Below are 21,122 nucleotides of genomic sequence, written 5' to 3' on the forward strand. Positions count from 1 at the left end.
ATTACTGTATGATGTGTGTGATGGGCTGCGGGAAATGGGTTAGGCCCTATTCTTGCCTCCCCTTCCTTTCCTTGCCTCCTGAGGCCACACGGTGATGCGCCTTCCCTCACCTGCCAAATTGGCATCCTTAAGCTACCTTCCCGTATGGATCACGGGAGATTAAGTGGCCACTTGTCTGCCTGGAGAGCAGCCATGAGTCGCTCTGGTGGTGAGCGTATGTTGGATGGAACTGTACGCCTCTCCACCGCTCTCACCTTTCCCTCTCCCTTCATTGTTGTCATCTTCGTAGCCACGTGTCTGTTTGCCTCCATTTATTTTATTTTCCAATATTCATGCTTCTTGGAAACTTTATTGATTCTTTTTTTTCTCGTATTTCTTTATCCTCTCTGTTGAATTACGTATAGTGTATGTTTATATGGGTTCTCCTCTCCACGCACTCCTCATGACCCCTAGGTGATGTAATGTAAGTGGTCACTCTTATCTGGTTGAGGCTGGAACCTTCGGCCATGGCGGACCGGCTGAAGATGGGCGCCCAAGGGTATTGTGTGGGTGGGCCCATTACAACTCTTGTGTTGGGACTTCCGCCGTGTGTAGTTTAGACGTAGCGACTGTCGCTGGCGGCGCTCCCTCGCTACTCCCTCCACGTAGCCAGCCTCCGTCCAGGAATTGGTTGAGGGTCGACTTTCCAGCCATCAGGGTTTAGTCGTATCGTAAATCTCAAGTGGTCGTACGAAAGGAAGTTATCTCTCATTACGGTGTCCCTTAAAACTCTCGGTTCACGTTTTTTGTCACGTAAAATATATATATATATATATATATATATATATATATATATATATATATATATATATATATATATATATATATATTTTCCCTGGGGATAGGGGAGAAAGAATACTTCCCACGTATTCCCTGCGTGTCGTAGAAGGCGACTAAAAGGGAAGGGAGCGGGGGGCTGGAAATCCTCCCCTCTCGGGTTTTTTTTTTTCCCCAAAAGAAGGAACAGAGAAGAGGTCCAGGTGAGGATATTCCCTCAAAGGCCCAGTCCTCTGTTCTTAACGCTACCTCGCTATCGCGGGAAATAGCGAATAGTATGAAAAAAAAAAAAAAAAAAAAAAAAAAATATATATATATATATATATATATATATATATATATATATATATATATATATATATATATATATCTATATCATGATCAGTACATTATCACAACACTAGCACATTAAATTAGACGAGCCTTCTAGATTTTCTGTAGAATTATGAGTTCAGCTTACGGGGAAGATTTCAAGATGGATTTTTTTCCTTTTTTTTGTTGTTGTTTCCAGGTATTGGGAAACATCACTCGTATGTGCATTGTTTAGTGTGTGTGTGTGTGTGTGTGTGTGTGCGTGTGTGTGTGTGTTATGAGGGTTAATTTTGCTGGAGTACACTTCCTACAATCCATTCCCCCCCCCCAAAAAAAAAAATATATATATATATATATATATATATATATATATATATATATATATATTTAAAATTATTACTTTATAACTTTTTTGAAAGATATTACTTCAGGAGTTACTGCAGCGCTGCTCTTAGTAGCAGGGAAATGAATTCCCTTTGGTTGATCATGTATTATCCGTAGGTTCCTTTCGTCTTACACATAAAGCAATTGACCATCTATAGTAATTAAATGCTTAATTATACGATTTAGTTTCTAATTTCCACTTAATATTTCTAGGATTATTTTTTTTCATTTGAGTCACGATTCATTCGGTAGTTGATTCATTAGTTTATATATATATATATATATATATATATATATATATATATATATATATATATATTTTTAAGATTCGACTGTTGGTAAGATAAATCTTAGTAGAAAAATGTGTATTTGGATATCTGGGCTGTTGACGGTACCTCTGCTAATGACGCTCACTAGGCATTTTGCTCAAGCTCATTTTTACTTTTTCCTCAGAAAACATGAAAAGTTTTGAGACGGCGACGTGGGAAGATAGTTTTGGGAGGAGATACGCATATCGAAGTGATGGAGTGTGTGATTAGAGTGGAAGGGAAAGGAGTGTGTAATGATTATGGTATTATGGTAGGATACATATACGTAAGAGGGGACTGAAGGTTATATGTTAATGAAATTTTAGTGTCCATGGGAGGCAGGAAATTAGTGGAGAAAGGAATGATTAGATAATTATGACAGATTTTAAGGATATATTTTGAGGAGGGAGAGGACGAGTAGCGGTCATGTGTAGGGGGGAAGCAGCGGAAAAGAGCAGTAGGAGGAGAAGACCCTGTGTTTGGGTCGCACATTGCCTCAAGTGTAGTCATTGAAGCCATACTTTGGTTGATGTAGTAACATACATAGATATCTATTGTCAGCTGTATAGTGTAGTATAAAATGATTTTGAACAATTAGGGCTTTTAAGCAAAGAATGTGTGTGGTTGTAAGATGTGAATTGTGGCGGCGTATGGCAACAGTTGGCTGGGTTGGGGGTTGTGGTGGTAGAGGTGGTGGTGTTGACGGCCGCACGGTTCAGTCTCTAACGCTCGCGTAGTTCAAGTCCTACTCGCACCGCTGCTGAACCAAACGCGAGTTGAAAGTGGGCGTTGCGGACCCTTAGTGTTCGTTTGTTTACACGTGATCCGAGATATTGCAGGAAGCTGTGGTACTATACTGAATGTAATTGCCGTCCCCAAGAGCACGGTGTAGTGTTCACCTCGGTGGATGTCGGTAACAATGTTAATTGGGAGCGTAAGTGGGCCAGAATATGATGGTGAAACGTTGCCGTCTCCCATACGGCTACGCTGCAGGACCAGGCTCAGTGGTAAACCCGAGGGACTTGCATCAGAATCTAGACTACGTCAACATCATGACACCAATATCAGTGATGGTGATGTAGTCAAGGAATTATAATGTGGTTTGATGTGTTATAGCATTTCAGTGAAGCTGACAGTTTGAAAAGAGCACGCCAAGACTAAAGATAAGACTGCTGATGAAGTGCGACTGCTCGGTAGAATATTTATATATGCCGCTTCAGGTCTGTATACGTATAGAAACATCTGAGCCTTTGTTTCTTCTTAAACCTGGTTAATTTACGTTGATTTCATTCTCTCCACGTGGAAAAACCATTGGCTTTATAAGTATATATATATATATATATATATATATATATATATATATATATATATATATATATATTTGGGGTAGGGACTCTCCATGCATCTTGATTCAATGAGAATGGTACATATAGTTGAAGGTACACGGCCGTGAAAGTTTCTTGGTCGCTGGAGGTAGGCCATCTTTGTGTTATTTCCCCATACACTAGTGCTGGGCCTCACAAACATACGTGACACATGGATTATGTAAAGGTAGGTCAGACACCTGGCAAGCTGGAGTTGCAATATTACAGAAACGCGTGCAGAAGCGACATATGCATCGATGGATAAACATGGTGCGCTTATTTATTTAAGGTGCCACCTTTCAAGTAACTGCTGAAAACTGCTGACCCGAAGCAGTAGAATATCAGACATTTTTATTTTTAGATATTTTTTTATTCTCAAGTCTTGATTAAGATCGTTTTTAAAGTATTTTTTGTTAATATTTTACGTATTTTTAATGTTCAAATCAATTGTTTCGTTGTAGGAAACAGCAGAGTTACAAAAGTATTTTAAACTTTTCCAGATCATTAGCTGTATTAGAAATATTTGAATTTAGTTACGTTATTTTAAACATAAACAAAGTGACACTATAGGCTAGACTTCCTCAAAACCTCAACGGTGTCTAGCTTGGAAACCTAAATTCTCTTTACCACCAACGATTGCTTCATTAATAAAAACTTTCCCTCTTAATAGGCGTAGAACATACTAGGTCATCGGAAATATTAGAGAGAAATCCCATGAAAATGAGACTTGATTACTGTTTTCTTTAAATTGTGGCTTTACTTTAATTTAATATCCTTGCATTAACTTGCACCATGTTTCATTTATCCCATCTAGTGTTTAAATAGATGCGGAAACTCGCACACTATTTTATTTTTCCACGGCAAACTTTGAACATCCACCAACTATACAGACTTACTCACCTATTTCATAGACTTTATTTAACAAATAAGGTTAAGGTAAGTAGTGAGTTTAAAGGAACAGCAGTTAGCTCAAATTTTAAAGGCGTAACTCGTATCAAGGTTACATAGATTTCGAGCTATAGAAATTGAGAACTTGAATTTCCTTGGATCCAGGTGTCCACCCACCGACCGCGGTTTTTTTTTTTTAAGACTAGGAAGTATTCCACCGAGGGGGGGGGGGGGGTTCTGTAAAGGTAATTTCAGGCAAGTGAAGGTAAACCTCTTGGCATCGAAGTACACCCACAGGGATCCGGTCACGTTGAGCTCCCCATCGTTTGGTCACAGACCGACGAACATTATTATCTAATGCCTTTTTATGAGAACACTGGTTAGTTTCCTCAGCCTAATTATTATCTAATGCCATTGTATGAGAACACTGTTTAGTTTCCTTAGCCTAGTGATCCATCGCAAGTGAAGGTAAAACCTCTTGGCATCGAAGTACACCCACAGGGATCCGGTCACACTGAGCTGCCCATCGTATGGTCACAGACCGACGAACATTATTATCTAATGCCTTTTTATGAGAACACTGGTTAGTTTCCTCAGCCTAATTATTATCTAATGCCATTTTATGAGAACACTGGTTAGTTTCCTTTGCTTAGTGATCCATCGTTTCAAGACCAGTTGCGGATTTAGACATGTACAAAAGGAAGGCGCAAAATGCTCAAGGAGCGTCAAAGCCGCTAAAGAAAGTTTGGATAATTTTAATTAGTAACTCAGCATATCAGATGCATTTAGGGCAAGCAGAGAAAAGTGATAATCATGGGCTTTTATTGGTGTATCGGGGTTGTATGTTTGTAAATACTCTTATAGGGGAGCAACTTCGTAGTGTGTGTGCTAAGTATTCCCTCGGTTGCAAGTGGGCAGGCATGGTTCTGATGGCATACCTTGTCATGCATCTTTGCTCTCCAGTTTTATCTGTCGTAAAACCCAGAATATTACTTCTCTGGCGCATGGTTTAGTGCAGCCTATACTTCATCACATCGTAGCTCTTCTTTTGATGCATTGAAAAGACTTTCAGACTCCTTAATGCTCACTTTCTTGAACAAACAATATTATTTCATAGATCACTATTACGGTTATTGTGTTGTAAAGGACACATAAGATCTCTCCTTTGTGAATCACCTTAGGTTCTCACCTCATGGATTTTGATTGTTTTGTGTACAAAGCATTTGACTGCTGAGTCTTTGCTTTTTCAGCATATTTCCATTGGCTTTTTGCTTGTCTCTTTTCAGACGCATACTGTTTTGTCACTTATGCTCCCTCTTATCTCCATGCATGATGTTTCCTCACCCAGTAACACCATTCAGTCTTACACTGATGGTTCCCCTTCTTTAAGCAGTTATATTCACTTCCTATCCTCTCCTGACTCCAAAGTTCATTTGTTTTCTTGCACTTAATATATTTTTCTTTTGATTTGGACCTGGACATCATCTTAGAATGGGAAAGCTGTAATGTTTTAGATTCAGAAGTACTAAAATGCAATGTCTACCTTCCTTTCTGAATTGTACTCATTTTTTTCCCACTGAATTTCAAAACTTTTCCTGCGTCTCAGCAATGACATAGAAATATTGGACATAACTATAACCTTTACTTAATCCTGGAAACCCCACATGATAAACAATATATCTGCTTCCCAAAAGCCAAGTTGCTGTGTAGGTGCCAAAATAACTCCTTTTAGTTCTTCCTTATCTACAAAGGTCTTTATTCATCCCACCATGGATTCTGCTGACATATCTAGGGTGGTTTTGCTTCCTCCTGTCTTTCTTAACCAAATTGAAACCCAGAGTATTCTGACTTTTTAACCCTCCCATCACCTGTCTTCCATCCATTTCTATCCACCATGATGTTTCTGCCCATTGTTCTGAAGGTAGTATTTTGGCCATGTTCCAGCGAAACTTTCAGCACGTGTCCCAGCCACTAAGGTCTGTAACACGTAACTGGTGTCTACATTTCATAGTTTCTAGCATACAAGGGCTCACCTTAATGTTACCTCTTTTCCTTGAACAATGAAAATGTGGAATTCTCGTAGTAATTTGCTGAGCCTTTCCCTTTCCTTTAACTGTTCTGCCTTAAGAGTCAAATTGACAAACATGAACTCTTTTTTTCTTTCATCTTATTATTATTTTTCTCATACTGTTCTTTTTTCTGTTCATGCAGGATGGCCATGAAATGATAAGAACAGAATCTATTGTAGACTTACACAGGTACAGTTGTGAAATACGTTTTGCAGTTAACAGGCCTTCAACTGGTGCAACTGAAGTAAAGCATTAATAGGGATGTTTGATATTGTATACTACTGCACTAGTGATTGATGGCAGTGATATTGTTTACTACTTCACTAGTGATTGATGGCAGTTGGATACATTTCAAATAGCACCAATCACCACACTTTGCTGATACTGAAAATAGTGGATTTAGAGAAGGGCACATGAACCTCCTTTACAAACATCATTATTAATGAAGGAGCTTTTAAGTTAACTGTTCTTGTCATGATATCAGTATGTCATTATATGTCAATGAAATGGCTTTTCTGGGCAGAGAATATATGTGCTGTACAGGCTACAGTAATGTAGGAGTTTGGAGCTAGTTTTTAGTCTTTGGTTTTGGTTTTAGTAAGCTGGTTGCTAGCACAATTGGGGTGTGCATATTGATTAGGAGTAAAGAAACCTCAGATCTCTGGACTTCCCTGGTCTCACACTCATTACACTTTTGGTTAACAGTTATCAGACCATACTGCTTCAGTTATTTCACATGAACTGTATGTGATTCTTTTGGGTCTGGTACAATTATATTACAGCAGAGTTTGTAATCTGTAATTTTTAGTATGAACATATAACAGATAATGGCAATTGTATTCCTGTATTTGTAGGGCTAGTGTGATTATTTTGAAACTATAGAGTTGGTAAGTCATCATGTATTGTAGTTAGAATATGAGGAGTCATGTTTAGTACAGTGAGCAGGTGTTTGTTTGTTTGTTTGTTTGTTTTTTTCCTTGTAGATAACCCCAGACCAAATATTTTAGGGCTCCTGCAGCTTCAAGGCTGTGCTACAATCACTACTGGGGAAATTATGGACTCTTAGAGTGAGAAGTTCCTGAAAGATTAGACTCCTTTTCTTCTATTGAGGATGTAGCATGTTCTTGGAGCTGTTTCCATACCACCTGCTTTGTGTTGAATCACAAATGGAAAGTCATCTTTGGCAAGGCTGTATCATCATCAGTTGATGAAAAAAGCACACCCTTGTCAAAGAACTTATTTCTTCAAAGGAGCCCATCCTGTCCATGTTCTTGGAGCTGCAGGAGCACCTGGATTAGGATCCTGGGATTATAACCCCAGGACCCCTTGTTAAAGTGGCTCTTAAGACTGTATTATGATGCATATATGTATATATTTTTATACTTGATGTCTCTTTCCCATGTTACTAAGGTAGTGCCAGGAACAGGTGAAGAAAGGCCACATCCACTTGCATCCATTCTCTAGATGTCATGTGTAAAGCACCAAAACTACGTGTGTACACACACATGCACACACACACACACACACACACACACACACACACACACACACACACACACACACACACATATATATATATATATATATATATATATATATATATATATATATATATATATATATATAAGATAAGAGTGAGTGCTCAAATTACAGAGGTATAAGTTTGTTGAGTATTCCTGGTAAATTATATGGGAGGGTATTGATTGAGAGGGTGAAGGCATGTACAGAGCATCAGATTGGGGAAGAGCAGTGTGGTTTCAGAAGTGGTAGAGGATGTGTGGATCAGGTGTTTGCTTTGAAGAATGTATGAGAGAAATACTTAGAAAAGCAAATGGATTTGTATGTAGCATTTATGGATCTAGAGAAGGCATATGATAGAGTTGATAGAGATGCTCTGTGGAAGGTGGGAGGCAAGTTGTTAGAAGCAGTGAAAAGTTTTTATCGAGGATGTAAGGCATGTGTACGTGTAGGAAGAGAGGAAAGTGATTGGTTCTCAGTGAATGTAGGTTTGCGGCAGGGGTGTGTGATGTCTCCATGGTTGTTTAATTTGTTTATGGATGGGGTTGTTAGGGAGGTGAATGCAAGAGTTTTGGAAAGAGGGGCAAGTATGAAGTCTGTTGGGGATGAGAGAGCTTGGGAAGTGAGTCAGTTGTTGTTCGCTGATGATACAGCGCTGGTGGCTGATTCATGTGAGAAACTGCAGAAGCTGGTGACTGAATTTGGTAAAGTGTGTGAAAGAAGAAAGTTAAGAGTAAATGTGAATAAGAGCAAGGTTATTAGGTATAGTAGGGTTGAGGGTCAAGTCAATTGGGAGGTAAGTTTGAATGGAGAAAAACTGGAGGAAGTAAAGTGTTTTAGATATCTGGGAGTGGATCTGGCAGCGGATGGAACCATGGAAGCGGAAGTGGATCATAGGGTGGGGGAGGGGGCGAAAATTCTGGGAGCCTTGAAGAATGTGTGGAAGTCGAGAACTTTATCTCAGAAAGCAAAAATGGGTATGTTTGAAGGAATAGTGGTTCCAACAATGTTGTATGGTTGCGAGGCGTGGGCTATGGATAGAGTTGTGCGCAGGAGGATGGATGTGCTGGAAATGAGATGTTTGAGGACAATGTGTGGTGTGAGGTGGTTTGATCGAGTAAGTAACGTAAGGGTAAGAGAGATGTGTGGAAATAAAAAGAGCATAGTTGAGAGAGCAGAAGAGGGTGTTTTGAAATGGTTTGGGCACATGGAGAGAATTAGTGAGGAAAGATTGACCAAGAGGATATATGTGTCGGAAGTGGAGGGAACGAGGAGAAGTGGGAAACCAAATTGGAGGTGGAAAGATGGAGTGAAAAAGATTTTGTGTGATCGGGGCCTGAACATGCAGGAGGGTGAAAGGAGGGCAAAGAATAGAGTGAATTGGATCGATGTGGTATACCGGGGTTGACGTGCTGTCAGTGGATTGAATCAGGGCATGTGAAGCATCTGGGGTAAACCATGGAAAGCTGTGTAGGTAAGTATATTTGCGTGTGTGGACATGTATGTATATACATGTGTATGGGGGTGGGTTGGGCCATTTCTTTCGTCTGTTTCCTTGCGCTACCTCGCAAACGCGGGAGACAGCGACAAAGCAAAAAAAAAAATATATATATATATATATAATATATATATATATATATATATATATATATATATATATATATATATATGGCTCCTCTCTACCTCTTGTTCAGGTGTTACTGGACTGCACCTGCTTGAGTTTACACCGTGAGTAAAAGGTTATCATTGGCAAGACTGGATTGCTAGGAGTTCGATCTCATCAAATAACTTCCCACTTCAAAGAAGTGTGCTCTTTTCTGCTACTGGAAATAGCTCAGCCTTTAGAAAGGTGTTAGGTAGTACTAGGACTCTGATAGAAATTGTCCTGGAATCATTATAGATAACAAAATGTAAACTACAACATCCTTTTGGACTGACTGATGAGCTGTGGCTTTTTTACAGGAGTAAGTTGTAACTTTCGATAGATTGACATCTTTTAAGTTTTACTGATTTTGTGTTATTTACTGTTGTTTTTCTCAAATTCTGTTAATTATGATATGCAAAAAGTGGGAAAATGACCATAAACAAAAATAAAGTTTGAGAACTGAGAGCTCGCATGGCTGTTTCAAAAAGTACAAAAACAAAATTAAGCAAATATCCTTCCACTGGCATCCTACATTTTTTATTCAAAACTTTCATAGAACTCAGTACAACAAAGCTGATGAATAGAATTCTAACAACTGTGGAACAGTAAATGTCTTTCAATGATGGTGTTTTCTCTGGATGTTGTTTTCACCGAACAGACAAAATTTGAAATACTGCATTTTCTGTCCAATATGTCTCTTTCCATTAGTATTTACTCCTTGAAATGGGCACCTTTTTTTTTCTTTTTTATAGAGATATGTTGATTATTAATTTTTTTAAGGTGATTTAACTGGGATCTGTTATCAGTGCTGCATGTTTTGTTGAGGTAGATTGAATGTTATGTGAATCGTATAGGCTCATTTTGAATCAACCAGATTTTGTACTGTTAAATTGGTTGTGTCTGGCTAGAGTAAAGTGTGGTTAGCTTGGTTGCAGTTTTTTGTTTGAAGAAGGCCTTGATTAGGTCTTACAGTATTAGTGTGCATTATATTAGTTCATGAAAATGTGTTGCATGAAAATATACACATTATTCATGAAAAAATGGCTGTTTAGATTAGCACTTCAACGTGTATTGGTCACACTATAATACTCAAGCACACATTTTTTTATATGTATTTATCCATCTTCACTTACATCTCTTTTCTTTTAACAAATCTTAATAGAAAATCTGCCAAGTTTATAGAAGTAAAATAAGTTTTCCATTGCTCAGGACTGTAGTACTTTCAGGCAGGAGTCTTGGGTGTATGTATGTATCTGTTAGGTAGTAAATGAAAATATTAAGTGTACGAAATTCTGAGCTGTAAGTATGAAAAAACAGATGTGTATCAGAATTGGATGAGGACTGTAGTATTTTGTCACAACTATTCATCATGGTTGAAGAAATCTATATTTTTTCCTTACATTTGCACCAGTGCGTAAGCTGTTTAAAATTCTGTTTTGGCTTAATATGTGATTCAGTACCAAGTGACTCAGATATGTATGGTAAATGTTACTAGTTGAAAATTGGGCTTCATGTGATGTGAAGAGCATTTGCCATTCGAAGAGCAGGATTTACAAGTAGAGGAAATATGGTAATGCACCTGTAAAGTATCCCTCACTATGAACAGCCATCATTAGCAGTGACAGATGTCAATGATGTTTGACAGGGAGACTGTGGTGAGTTATAGACTCACATATTAAGAGTGGATTTATTGGTTGAATTACTGGGACTCATCCACAGTATTTCCTCCACAGAACAAAATCGTGGTGAGTGTTTACATCACGGGCGGTAGTCACCAACCTCCAGCAGAACACTATCACACACAGTAGATATTCTTAATGGCTGAGTTCTCAAGTAACTACAGGAAGTGGTGTTTGAGAACCGTATTGTGATTATTGTGTGACTACAGCTTGAGTGTGGTAACTGTACCAACATGGCGCAGATCAAAAGTTATATGATAAACTAAATAAGTGACTTTTTAGACGTTACTGTATCATTGTGTAAAGAAGTCCATATCAGGTGAACCAAAAGATTACAATATTGGCGTGACAAGTATGGTGCAAGACAGTGCAACAGTCGTTGATGGTTGAAACCACAGTGTGGTAGGTGACAAATAATGCCCAGGCCAAAGTTAATGTCGACTTCTTCTATGGTGAAAGTTATGGTCATACGTGGTAAAGTTCCTTGACCAGACCTGGTGTTTCAAGTGCCAGGCAGTCAAATGCAGGCTAAATAGTGGCACTGCATTGCCCCTCTGCTGTCTGCTGATGTTAGAAACAATCATGTGGTCCTATTTTGGAAGCAAACAGAGGAGGCCCAGTGCCTCCTCCGTTATGGAATATATTCGCCGCCTCAAAGCGTGGTAAGACGACTGTGTTTATCTGCACCCTCCCCCACCTCCACCCCAACCCTTATTTGCACCATCCTTTACCACTTTATCCCTTCCTTCCCTTCTCCTCTCACTTCCTTACCATTTCATTCTTTTCAGACTGACCTAACTGCATCCTCTATAGTTTGGCCCACTTATTAGCCAAGATCTTGATCATGGTTATGAGCCTGTTTTTCCCTGCTTTGTTTGCAGTGACTTTGTGTCGTATTTTGGTTATTATTCTTGGATTTTATGCTATGGTGGATGATATTACAGATTTTTATAGCCCTGAATCTTTCCATTTGTTCATTCACAAAGCTCTTCCAGTTTTTGATAGTTTGTTTAACATGTTTTTGTTAAATGTAAAGTAACATTCTTGGATGTGTTGTAGTATACCTGAGGTATCTTAAGAAATAGTCATTATTTAGAACCATGATTGATATAGTAAAAGATTTTAGCCAGAAGGCATTTTGATCCGCACATGTACTGTAGTCATTGATGTAATGTATGCTAATGGTGTCATGCTTGGGATCTTCCTACTATTTCCACTGTTACCACCACCATCACTGCTACTAATGCTACTACTACCACTTATTTCATAATTTTGTAAAAGGTTATTTTGATTGGATGATTGTTACATAGGCTGGGGCATGTGGGTAGATGAAAATGAATGGATGCATATTATATTTGATAGAAGGGTGACAAAATGGATGAGATAATGTTAATTAGGAGAGCATCAGTGCCTCCCTGATACACATTATGTCAGTTGAACATGACATGCATATAGATCAATGCTAATCTCTTCTCATTTGGCATAGTTGAGTTTAATACTTGAGGCAACAGTGCATGTTACAGTAAAACTTTTTCCAAAATAAAATATTTGAAGAATTTTGTTGTTTTATGAATGGGTCTCTTTGTTATTATCCTTGAATTCAACCCGATAACTGAAAATGTTATAAGGATATGTAATATTTATTTATCACTTAATGATGTGCATTCTCTGGTTAGCAGACATCATACTATTATGAAAAGATTACCAGGTACCTAAAGGAAGAGTACAAGTATTCTAGTTATTTAGTTTGTATGCTGTAGGGTTGCCAGAGTTTCACTGAAAATCAGCTTTTTTAATAGAAAGTCACAAAGATAAACATAAGGGGACAAAGACCCAGTCATTCCACAAGCATAAGATGATGCTCCGTTGGCAAGAGTGCTGTGGCAGTTTGTCACAGATGTGTAGAGTAGTTAATCTGAATTTGTGTATCAGTTTAAAAGTACATGTATAACAAGTTTAGTGACTACTGTAATTGCATTATGACATTTTTTTTCATAAGATGTTGAGCTTGATTAAGATTACTAGTAGGCTTTCTTATTATTTTATGGAATGGTAGAGCCTAGATTTCTGTGGAATGTTAAAAGCTTAGTTACAGATTTAGTGCAAGTCAAATACAAGGTCCGTTCTTGAGAAATGGTGAGATCTCCTGTGGAGAATTCTATTAAGATAGAGTGAAAGGTTTTGCTGTATGATATATTGTATTTGTTATATCACATTCATTATGATTTCAGTGGGCCACGGTTATTTGAAGATGCAGTGGAGTCGATTCCAGGTCGCAGTGCTGCCAGCGAGACAGTCACAAGCCCCAGCAGTGCCTCCAATGACCCTACCTCACAGGTGCCTCTCCTTGAGCCTGCCCCCTCCACATTACCAGGTCAGTTGTCTGCTTCTTACCTTTATTTAAAGTGTACAGTTAATCAGAATGTATACTTAGCATTAATTTTGAAAATATTTAATTAGTAATAATTTTTTTAGTTATATAACCCCAGGATCCCTTTTATGGGGCTCCTGCAGCTTCAAGACTGAGCTATATCTAGTTGTATTTAACTCCTAGTTTAATGCTATTATTTTTCAATACTGACTCCTAAAGATATAATAAAGGAAAAATTATGTGATTACAGAACTCCCAAGAGATAGTGTGTCTAGTGTAGTTCCCACACAATCCCCGTCCACCTCCATACTTCCTTCACCCACCCAGAAAACTTCAGGTAAGGAGTACTTAGGAAGTATGTAGTACTGCACTAACATTCATTTATGTTATGCAGAGTATTATCATATTTATCTGATTATCTTGAATTAAAAAGTTATGAGAAAAATGTATATCTTATGCTCATTGTTTGAAATTTCATGCATCAACAGATAACAGTGTATTAGAGAAACCCATTGATGCCTCGGATCCTTATACTGATTATGATCGCATGTATGAAGAGGATGATGACCCTGAGCTTGGGTCTATGGAAGGTCATGGGTCTGTCATACATCATCTTCTCTCACAGGTCATATGGTATTAGTATTTTTGGCAGTTCAAATAGTTTATTTGTAACATCTTCATTTTCTCAATCCACAATTGATTAAGAATATCTGATAATTGTTGTGTGTTTGAATATGCTTGAAGCTGTAACAGAGCATGTTTTATAGTATGAGCAAATTAAGATAGCCTGGAGTATTTTTCTGTTTTATTTTTTTTTTTTTCTTTGGTGACAGAAATTCCTCATACTGGAAAAATTAAAAAGCTCTGGCTCTTTAGAAGCACTGGATTAAGGTAACTTCAGCTTAGGCAAATAAGTAGAATGAAATTTTTTTTAGTAATTAACTGCTTCGTAATTGCACACATTTTACCCATGGACAATCTCTTATAAAGCTTTCCAAATACAGTTTATGAAAAAAAATTCCATTGTATATGATCATCTGCAAATTGTTTAAAAGAAAAGGGTGCATTATTTAGCCATTCTATTTATAACAAATCACTTTCATGATTTCTTTTTGAACTTGTGTTTTGCACATCATTTGAAAATGGCATTTAATGGCTTTTCATAGTGTTTCATGCATTTTTTATGACATTGCTGTATTTTTATCCTCAGGTTAAAATAGGAATGGACTTGACAAAAGTTGTACTTCCTACATTCATCCTTGAAAGACGGTCCTTGTTAGAAATGTATGCAGACTTCTTTGCACACCCTGATCTTTTTTGCAGGTAACCTATTTTCATTATGATATCTTCCAGAATTTTCACAGTATTTATTACCCTACAACTGTTTGTTTATCATTTAGCAGAAGAGGGTGTGTTAAAATGGTTTGGACATATGGAGAGAATGAATGAGGAAAGAGTGACAAAGAGGATATTACTGTCAGAAGTGGAGTGAACAATGAGAAACAGGTGACGAGATTGGAGGTAGGAGGATGGAGTGAAAAAGATTTTAAGCAATCAGGGCCTGAACATACAGGAGGGTGAGAGGCATGCAAGGAATAGAGTGAGACCCCACAGACCTTTCCATGGTTTACCCCAGACGTTTCACATGCCCTGGTTCAGTCCATTGACAGCACATCGACCCTGGTATACCACATCGTTTCAATTCATTCTATTCCTTAATTGGTATATTTTATTTTTATTTGTTATACTTGATCGCTGTTTCCTGCATCAGCAAGGTAACGCCATGAAACAGACGAAGAACGACCTATCCACTCATGTGCACTTTTTTTTTTTTTTTTTTTTTTTTTTTTTTTTTTTAATACTTTGTCGCTGTCTCCCGCGTTTGCGAGGTAGCGCAAGGAAACAGATGAAAGAAATGGCCCAACCCCCCCCCCCATACACATGTATATACATACGTCCACACACGCAAATATACATACCTACACAGCTTTCCATGGTTTACCCCAGACGCTTCACATTCCTTGATTCAATCCACTGACAGCACGTCAGCCCCGGTATACCACATCGCTCCAATTCACTCTATTCCTTGCCCTCCTTTCACCCTCCTGCATGTTCAGGCCCCGATCACACAAAATCTTTTTCACTCCATCTTTCCACCTCCAATTTGGTCTCCCTCTTCTCCTTGTTCCCTCCACCTCCGACACATATATCCTCTTGGTCAATCTTTCCTCACTCATCCTCTCCATGTGCCCAAACCACTTCAAAACACCCTCTTCTGCTCTCTCAACCACGCTCTTTTTATTTCCACACATCTCTCTTACCCTTACGTTACTCACTCGATCAAACCACCTCACACCACACATTGTCCTCAAACATCTCATTTCCAGCACATCCATCCTCCTGCGCACAACTCTATCCATAGCCCACGCCTCGCAACCATACAACATTGTTGGAACCACTATTCCTTCAAACATACCCATTTTTGCTTTCCGAGATAATGTTCTCGACTTCCACACATTCTTCAAGGCCCCCAGAATTTTCGCCCCCTCCCCCACCCTATGATCCACTTCCGCTTCCATGGTTCCATCCGCTGCCAGATCCACTCCCAGATATCTAAAACACTTCACTTCCTCCAGTTTTTCTCCATTCAAACTCACCTCCCAATTGACTTGACCCTCAACCCTACTGTACCTAATAACCTTGCTCTTATTCACATTTACTCTTAACTTTCTTCTTCCACACACTTTACCAAACTCAGTCACCAGCTTCTGCAGTTTCACACATGAATCAGCCACCAGTGCTGTGTCATCAGCGAACAACAACTGACTCACTTCATGTGCACATAGATATACATAATGCACATACATATACATATCAGCATATACACATATATATACACAGACATACATATATCCACCTACACATATTCATACTTGCTTGCCTTCTATCCATTCTGGGCACTACCCCCCGACCATACATGCTCACCATTTCCCATGTGAGTGAGGTTACATCAAGAATGGATATCTGATTAAAATTGAAATGACCTTTCATACCTGTTCATTCATTTCCTGATTCATTTATGTATGCATTTTGGTTTCAAGATGAAATATTTCCTTGTCGTACTTATCTCAATTTTCTAAGAAGTAACTGTGAAAATAAAGAATAATGTAGAGTGATTGATAAAAGAATAAGAAAAACTAGCATCTTGATTTAATGTAAAAATTTTTACTGAAAATAAACATTTATTTCAGCATTGCTGATATGACAACCCCTCAGGACCGCATGGTGCAAGTAGTTAAGTGGTATCTCTCAGCCTTCCATGCAGGACGTAAAAGTGAAGTAGCGAGAAAACCCTACAATCCAATTTTGGGTGAAGTCTTCAGGTTAGCTCCCCTCTTATAGTTTCTCTCCTCACAGTCTGTAACACAAGCATGGGGTATTCTCTGGGAATATAGAAGTCTGAAGACAGTTTACCCTTCATATTTTGGTGAGAAGGCCACAGCCCTGTCACCCTGTGCAAATGACTTGCTTGTTCTAAAGTTTGTGCTTGCTCAGTGGGTCTGCCCTTGGTCGATCAGCAACTGTCTCTGGGCTGAGGTCATTAACCCACTCCCTGTCAACTCAGAGCTCATTGTGAAATGAAGATAGTATTGAATTCCACCATTCATATGTATTCATAGCAGCCTGGAAATGGTAATTGTGATATTCAGTTTAGTAAATGCACACCTTTAATTGTAGGTGTCACTGGGATATTCCGGAAACAAACACAGGTGGGGAGGCTGCACCTGATGGCCCAATACCTTGGGCCAAAAGCAATCAACTGTGTTTTGTTGCTGAGCAAGTTTCACATCATCCTCCCATATCTGCTTTCTATGCTGAGCATAAATCTAAGCGGATATCTTTCTGTGGTCACATCTGGACTAAATCAAAGTTCCTGGGTCTGTCCATATGTGTGAACAACATCGGGCAAGGCTGTGTATCCCTGATAGATCATGATGAAGAGTACATTCTGAATTTCCCAAGTGGTTATGGCAGGTATGTATGGGTTCATAGTGTAAATTTGTAACCCTAATATGGTATGTAACAATCTTAGATATATATTCTTAGGAATAAGATTTTTATGGTTATCAATATTAATGATAAAACATTAAAGATTTGTGTGCATTCTTACCTTTGTTCAGAATGGAGAAGATAGTGCTAAAGCTAATTTTATTTGTCAGAAAATGATATATATTTTTCAGTCTTGCCACCACACCTTGTATGTGCAGGACAGTATGTTGCCTTGCATCTACCTTGGTAACATAATAACTTAAGAGCATAACAGAAATATCATATATTCACCATAGGTACCATCTGTGGAGGTGACAAACTGATTAGATTTTGGAGTGGCTGGAGAAATTTGCTTACTAATGTAGAAAAAAATTTTGTGTTTGCGATGCCATAACACAGAAGTGCTGAATGATTGGAAGTTCAAATTGTAGTTTAGTAGGACAATAAGTATTAATACCTACAAGTTTTTGGAAATTGTTGAGTTGTTTTCTTATATGTATGTGGCAAGAAAGTGCCTCTTGTTTTCCTCAGATAAATGTTGTTAGAGGTAACATCAGGTTAGTGATGAGACAGGGTAAACTGTATCCTTTATCAGCTGGGTTTTTTAACTGGTGATCTTTAGTATTAAGTGTTTCCCTTATCTGAAAGTACTTCATTTCCCCAGGTCGATTTTGACTGTACCATGGGTTGAACTTGGTGGCACTTGCCAGATTACTTGTAACAAGACTGGTTATAGTGCCAATGTGGAGTTCTTAACCAAGGTAAGACATCAGTATCTCTTCTTCTTGCTACTTAGAAGTATGGAATACGATTTAAGAATGGATATTTAGTTGATACTTTTTATTTACTTGTACTTTTATTTCATAGTTTTTATTTACTTGATTTACTTGTATTTCATACATTTTGTTTACTGATTTACTTTTATTTCATACTTTTCATTTACAGTTTATTGTAGACAGGTAAAAAAATTTAAGATTTCTTTCCATAGTAAAGAAATATTTTCGTGTTTAACTATTATTAGAGTGCTCAGCAAGGCCTTAATTGATTTATAGCTATAAGAAATTGTTTATAATTAATTTTTGCCCATATTACAACATCAGATAATTGAAATGAGTTTTTACCCATATTACAACATCAAATAATTGAAATTAAGTTATCAGCAAAGCTGCAGGTGCCCCACAGTGATTGCCACTTTCTTTACAGAATTGAATTGTGTTTGTTACCCTCTGTCCTTGAATTTTGTTAAAGCTTTGGCTTTGTAATGTAGGATGTATTATGAAACTTACATTGCTCACCATCAAAGAGGATACATATAAAGTTGTAGTGGCTTTCACTGAAATCAAACACATAGTTGTGTCCATTTGAATATAAAGTGCTTTTAGCCTGGCCGAAAGTGACATTGTCATTGGTTCAGTATTTTATATGTAACTTTTCAAAAGTCTTGATCAGTTTTTATAAATAATCTATTCAAATACAACAGCATTGTCAGTCTTCTCTTCTTTACTCACTTGTTCAAAACTATTTTTCTTTGTCTCAAAATTCCACTCAACACATAACCTTTATACCATGCATTACTGCATGGTACTGTTACTCACTCTGTATTCTTATTTGAAAATTATTTTCAGCCATTTTATGGAGGCAAAAAGCACAAGATTTCAGCAGAAGTGATTAGTCCAGGGGAGAAAAAGCCAATCCTTACAGTAGAAGGGGAATGGAATGGAATAATGGTAGCAAAATGGAGGGATGGTGTAAGTATTCAAGATCTCTCTTTCTAGTTGTCTGTGTGATTGTTTGTAAGTGTGTTACAGTTAGGTATCTGCTTGTTTATCAATGATTTTGTATATCCTGCCAAATATTGTGTTGAATTCATATGTTTTGTACGGCTTTTTAAGAAATTTCCTTATGTATTTTGTATCTTTCTTGACATAATAGACCCTCTTCTAGTTTATTACATGGTTTTTGGTACAAACAGTTATATTGCTCTTTCAGAATAGTGGTCTTTGGATAATAGTTAGGGGAGTATAGAAGATCTGTAATCCTGAATGTAATATGGTTTCCTTATTTCTTCTGTACACAGAGAACCCCATGATCATATGATACAGCATTTGCCTTATGAATGGTTATAATGTGTTTCTCCCTAGAATGAGGCATATTCATGAGGATTACATCCCCTTTGACTATCATAAAACATGTAAGACCAGCTGATGCTCATTTACAGGACCCAGTGTCCATTCCTTAAAAACACTTCCTTTTCATTTCAACTGTATTTCTCAGTGCTCAGCCTTCCCAACAAGTTCTGTTGATCAGTCTCATCTGGTGAGCTTTCCCATATGTTCTCTTGATCACTCTCACCTAGTCAGCCTTTCATTCAAATTCTATCAGTCTTAGCACTTTTGAATACCGAAACAGATCTTGTAAAGGTTGCCTACATTAGACACAAGTAGAAAAGAATGGAAGGTAAAATGTATTTAAACCCCTCATAGAGGATACGCTCTCACATATACAAAGAGCTGTGTTTATGATGAAGAATTGTTTATCATCCTTGAAAACTTATAGTTTTTTCATTACTTTTTTCATGTTGTACAGTTTTCATATGCTTTAGTAAGGCAGCAGTTTTTCCCTAACTAAGATGTCTTTTCAGCAGGAAACTATGACATTTGTGGACACACAGAATATGGGCACTGTGAAGAAGATCGTCAAACCCATTTCCCAGCAGGCACCTAATGAGTCAAGGTTCATGTGGAAGGAGGTCACAGCAGGACTAAAGTAGGTTTTCAATGTCTTAGTTTGAAATAATTATGTTGAGATCCTTTTTCTTGTTCTGGTAAATCAACAAGCAACATTGTGAAAGATGTTTAGCTATTGTGCTTATATATGTGCATACATACACAAGGTCTGTGAGGTTTACATTACACACCCTGTGCAAGGTTACTTTGTTTACCAACAAAAATTTGTGCCTCGTGATTTTTTTCACCAAAAAATTTCTTAAGCATGTCACACCTAAAGCTTTGTTATGGAAAATTTGGTTATTGTGCATTACCGTAAGCATTTTGTAAAAATGAATGGACACAGAGGGAGAGAGAGAATTGTGTGTTTTACAGTCACAAACAAAAGTTCTCATCCAGATCAGGTTTTGAAGGAAGAAAAAGGGGTGAAAAAGAGAAGAAGAAAAATTAAGCGAGTGTTTTAAGGAAGTGGAAAGTTGTCATGTTATAGAAACTATAACAGTGTAAACCCAAGGAAAAATACAGGATAGATTTAGAATGGATTTGTATGTAGCATTTATGGATCTGGAGGAGGCATATGATAGAGTTGATAGAGATGCTCTGTGGAAGGTATTAAGAATATATGGTGTGGGAGGCAAGTTGTTAGCAGCAGTGAAAAGTTTTTATCGAGGATGTAAGGCATGTGTACACGTAGGAAGAGAGGAAAGTGATTGGTTCTCAGTGAATGTAGGTTTGCGGCAGGGGTGTGTGATGTCTCCATGGTTGTTTAATTTGTTTATGGATGGGGTTGTTAGGGAGGTGAATGCAAGAGTTTTGGAAAGAGGGGCAAGTTTGAAGTCTGTTGGGGATGAGAGAGCTTGGGAAGTGAGTCAGTTGTTGTTCGCTGATGATACAGCGCTGGTGGCTGATTCATGTGAGAAACTGCAGAAGCTGGTGACTGAGTCTGGTAAAGTGTGTGAAAGAAGAAAGTTAAGAGTAAATGTGAATAAGAG

The 21,122-nt window shown here is 37.9% G+C and overlaps 1 protein-coding gene across 5 annotated transcripts in view; it reads left to right on the forward strand.

Annotated features, from left to right (window-relative positions):
* LOC139753190 (oxysterol-binding protein-related protein 9) overlaps window positions 1–21,122 on the forward strand; it is an 89,654-nt gene that overhangs the window by 62,553 nt on the left and 5,979 nt on the right. For 3 of the 5 annotated variants that reach the window (XM_071669384.1, XM_071669388.1, XM_071669387.1), the window contains exons 7-15: window positions 13,215–13,357; window positions 13,605–13,691; window positions 13,843–13,979; window positions 14,565–14,677; window positions 16,606–16,737; window positions 17,093–17,389; window positions 18,069–18,165; window positions 19,030–19,152; window positions 20,046–20,170. In XM_071669384.1, the coding sequence (XP_071525485.1) occupies window positions 13,215–13,357; window positions 13,605–13,691; window positions 13,843–13,979; window positions 14,565–14,677; window positions 16,606–16,737; window positions 17,093–17,389; window positions 18,069–18,165; window positions 19,030–19,152; window positions 20,046–20,170 (1,254 nt within the window). Of the gene's footprint in view, window positions 1–13,214; window positions 13,358–13,604; window positions 13,692–13,842; window positions 13,980–14,564; window positions 14,678–16,605; window positions 16,738–17,092; window positions 17,390–18,068; window positions 18,166–19,029; window positions 19,153–20,045; window positions 20,175–21,122 lie in introns of those variants that run through there. The other 2 variants (XM_071669386.1, XM_071669389.1) reach the window with 2 other exon arrangements.

This window comes from Panulirus ornatus, chromosome 14 (genome assembly GCF_036320965.1).
Source record: "Panulirus ornatus isolate Po-2019 chromosome 14, ASM3632096v1, whole genome shotgun sequence".
In the NCBI taxonomy this organism is placed as follows: Eukaryota; Metazoa; Arthropoda; class Malacostraca; order Decapoda; family Palinuridae; genus Panulirus; species Panulirus ornatus.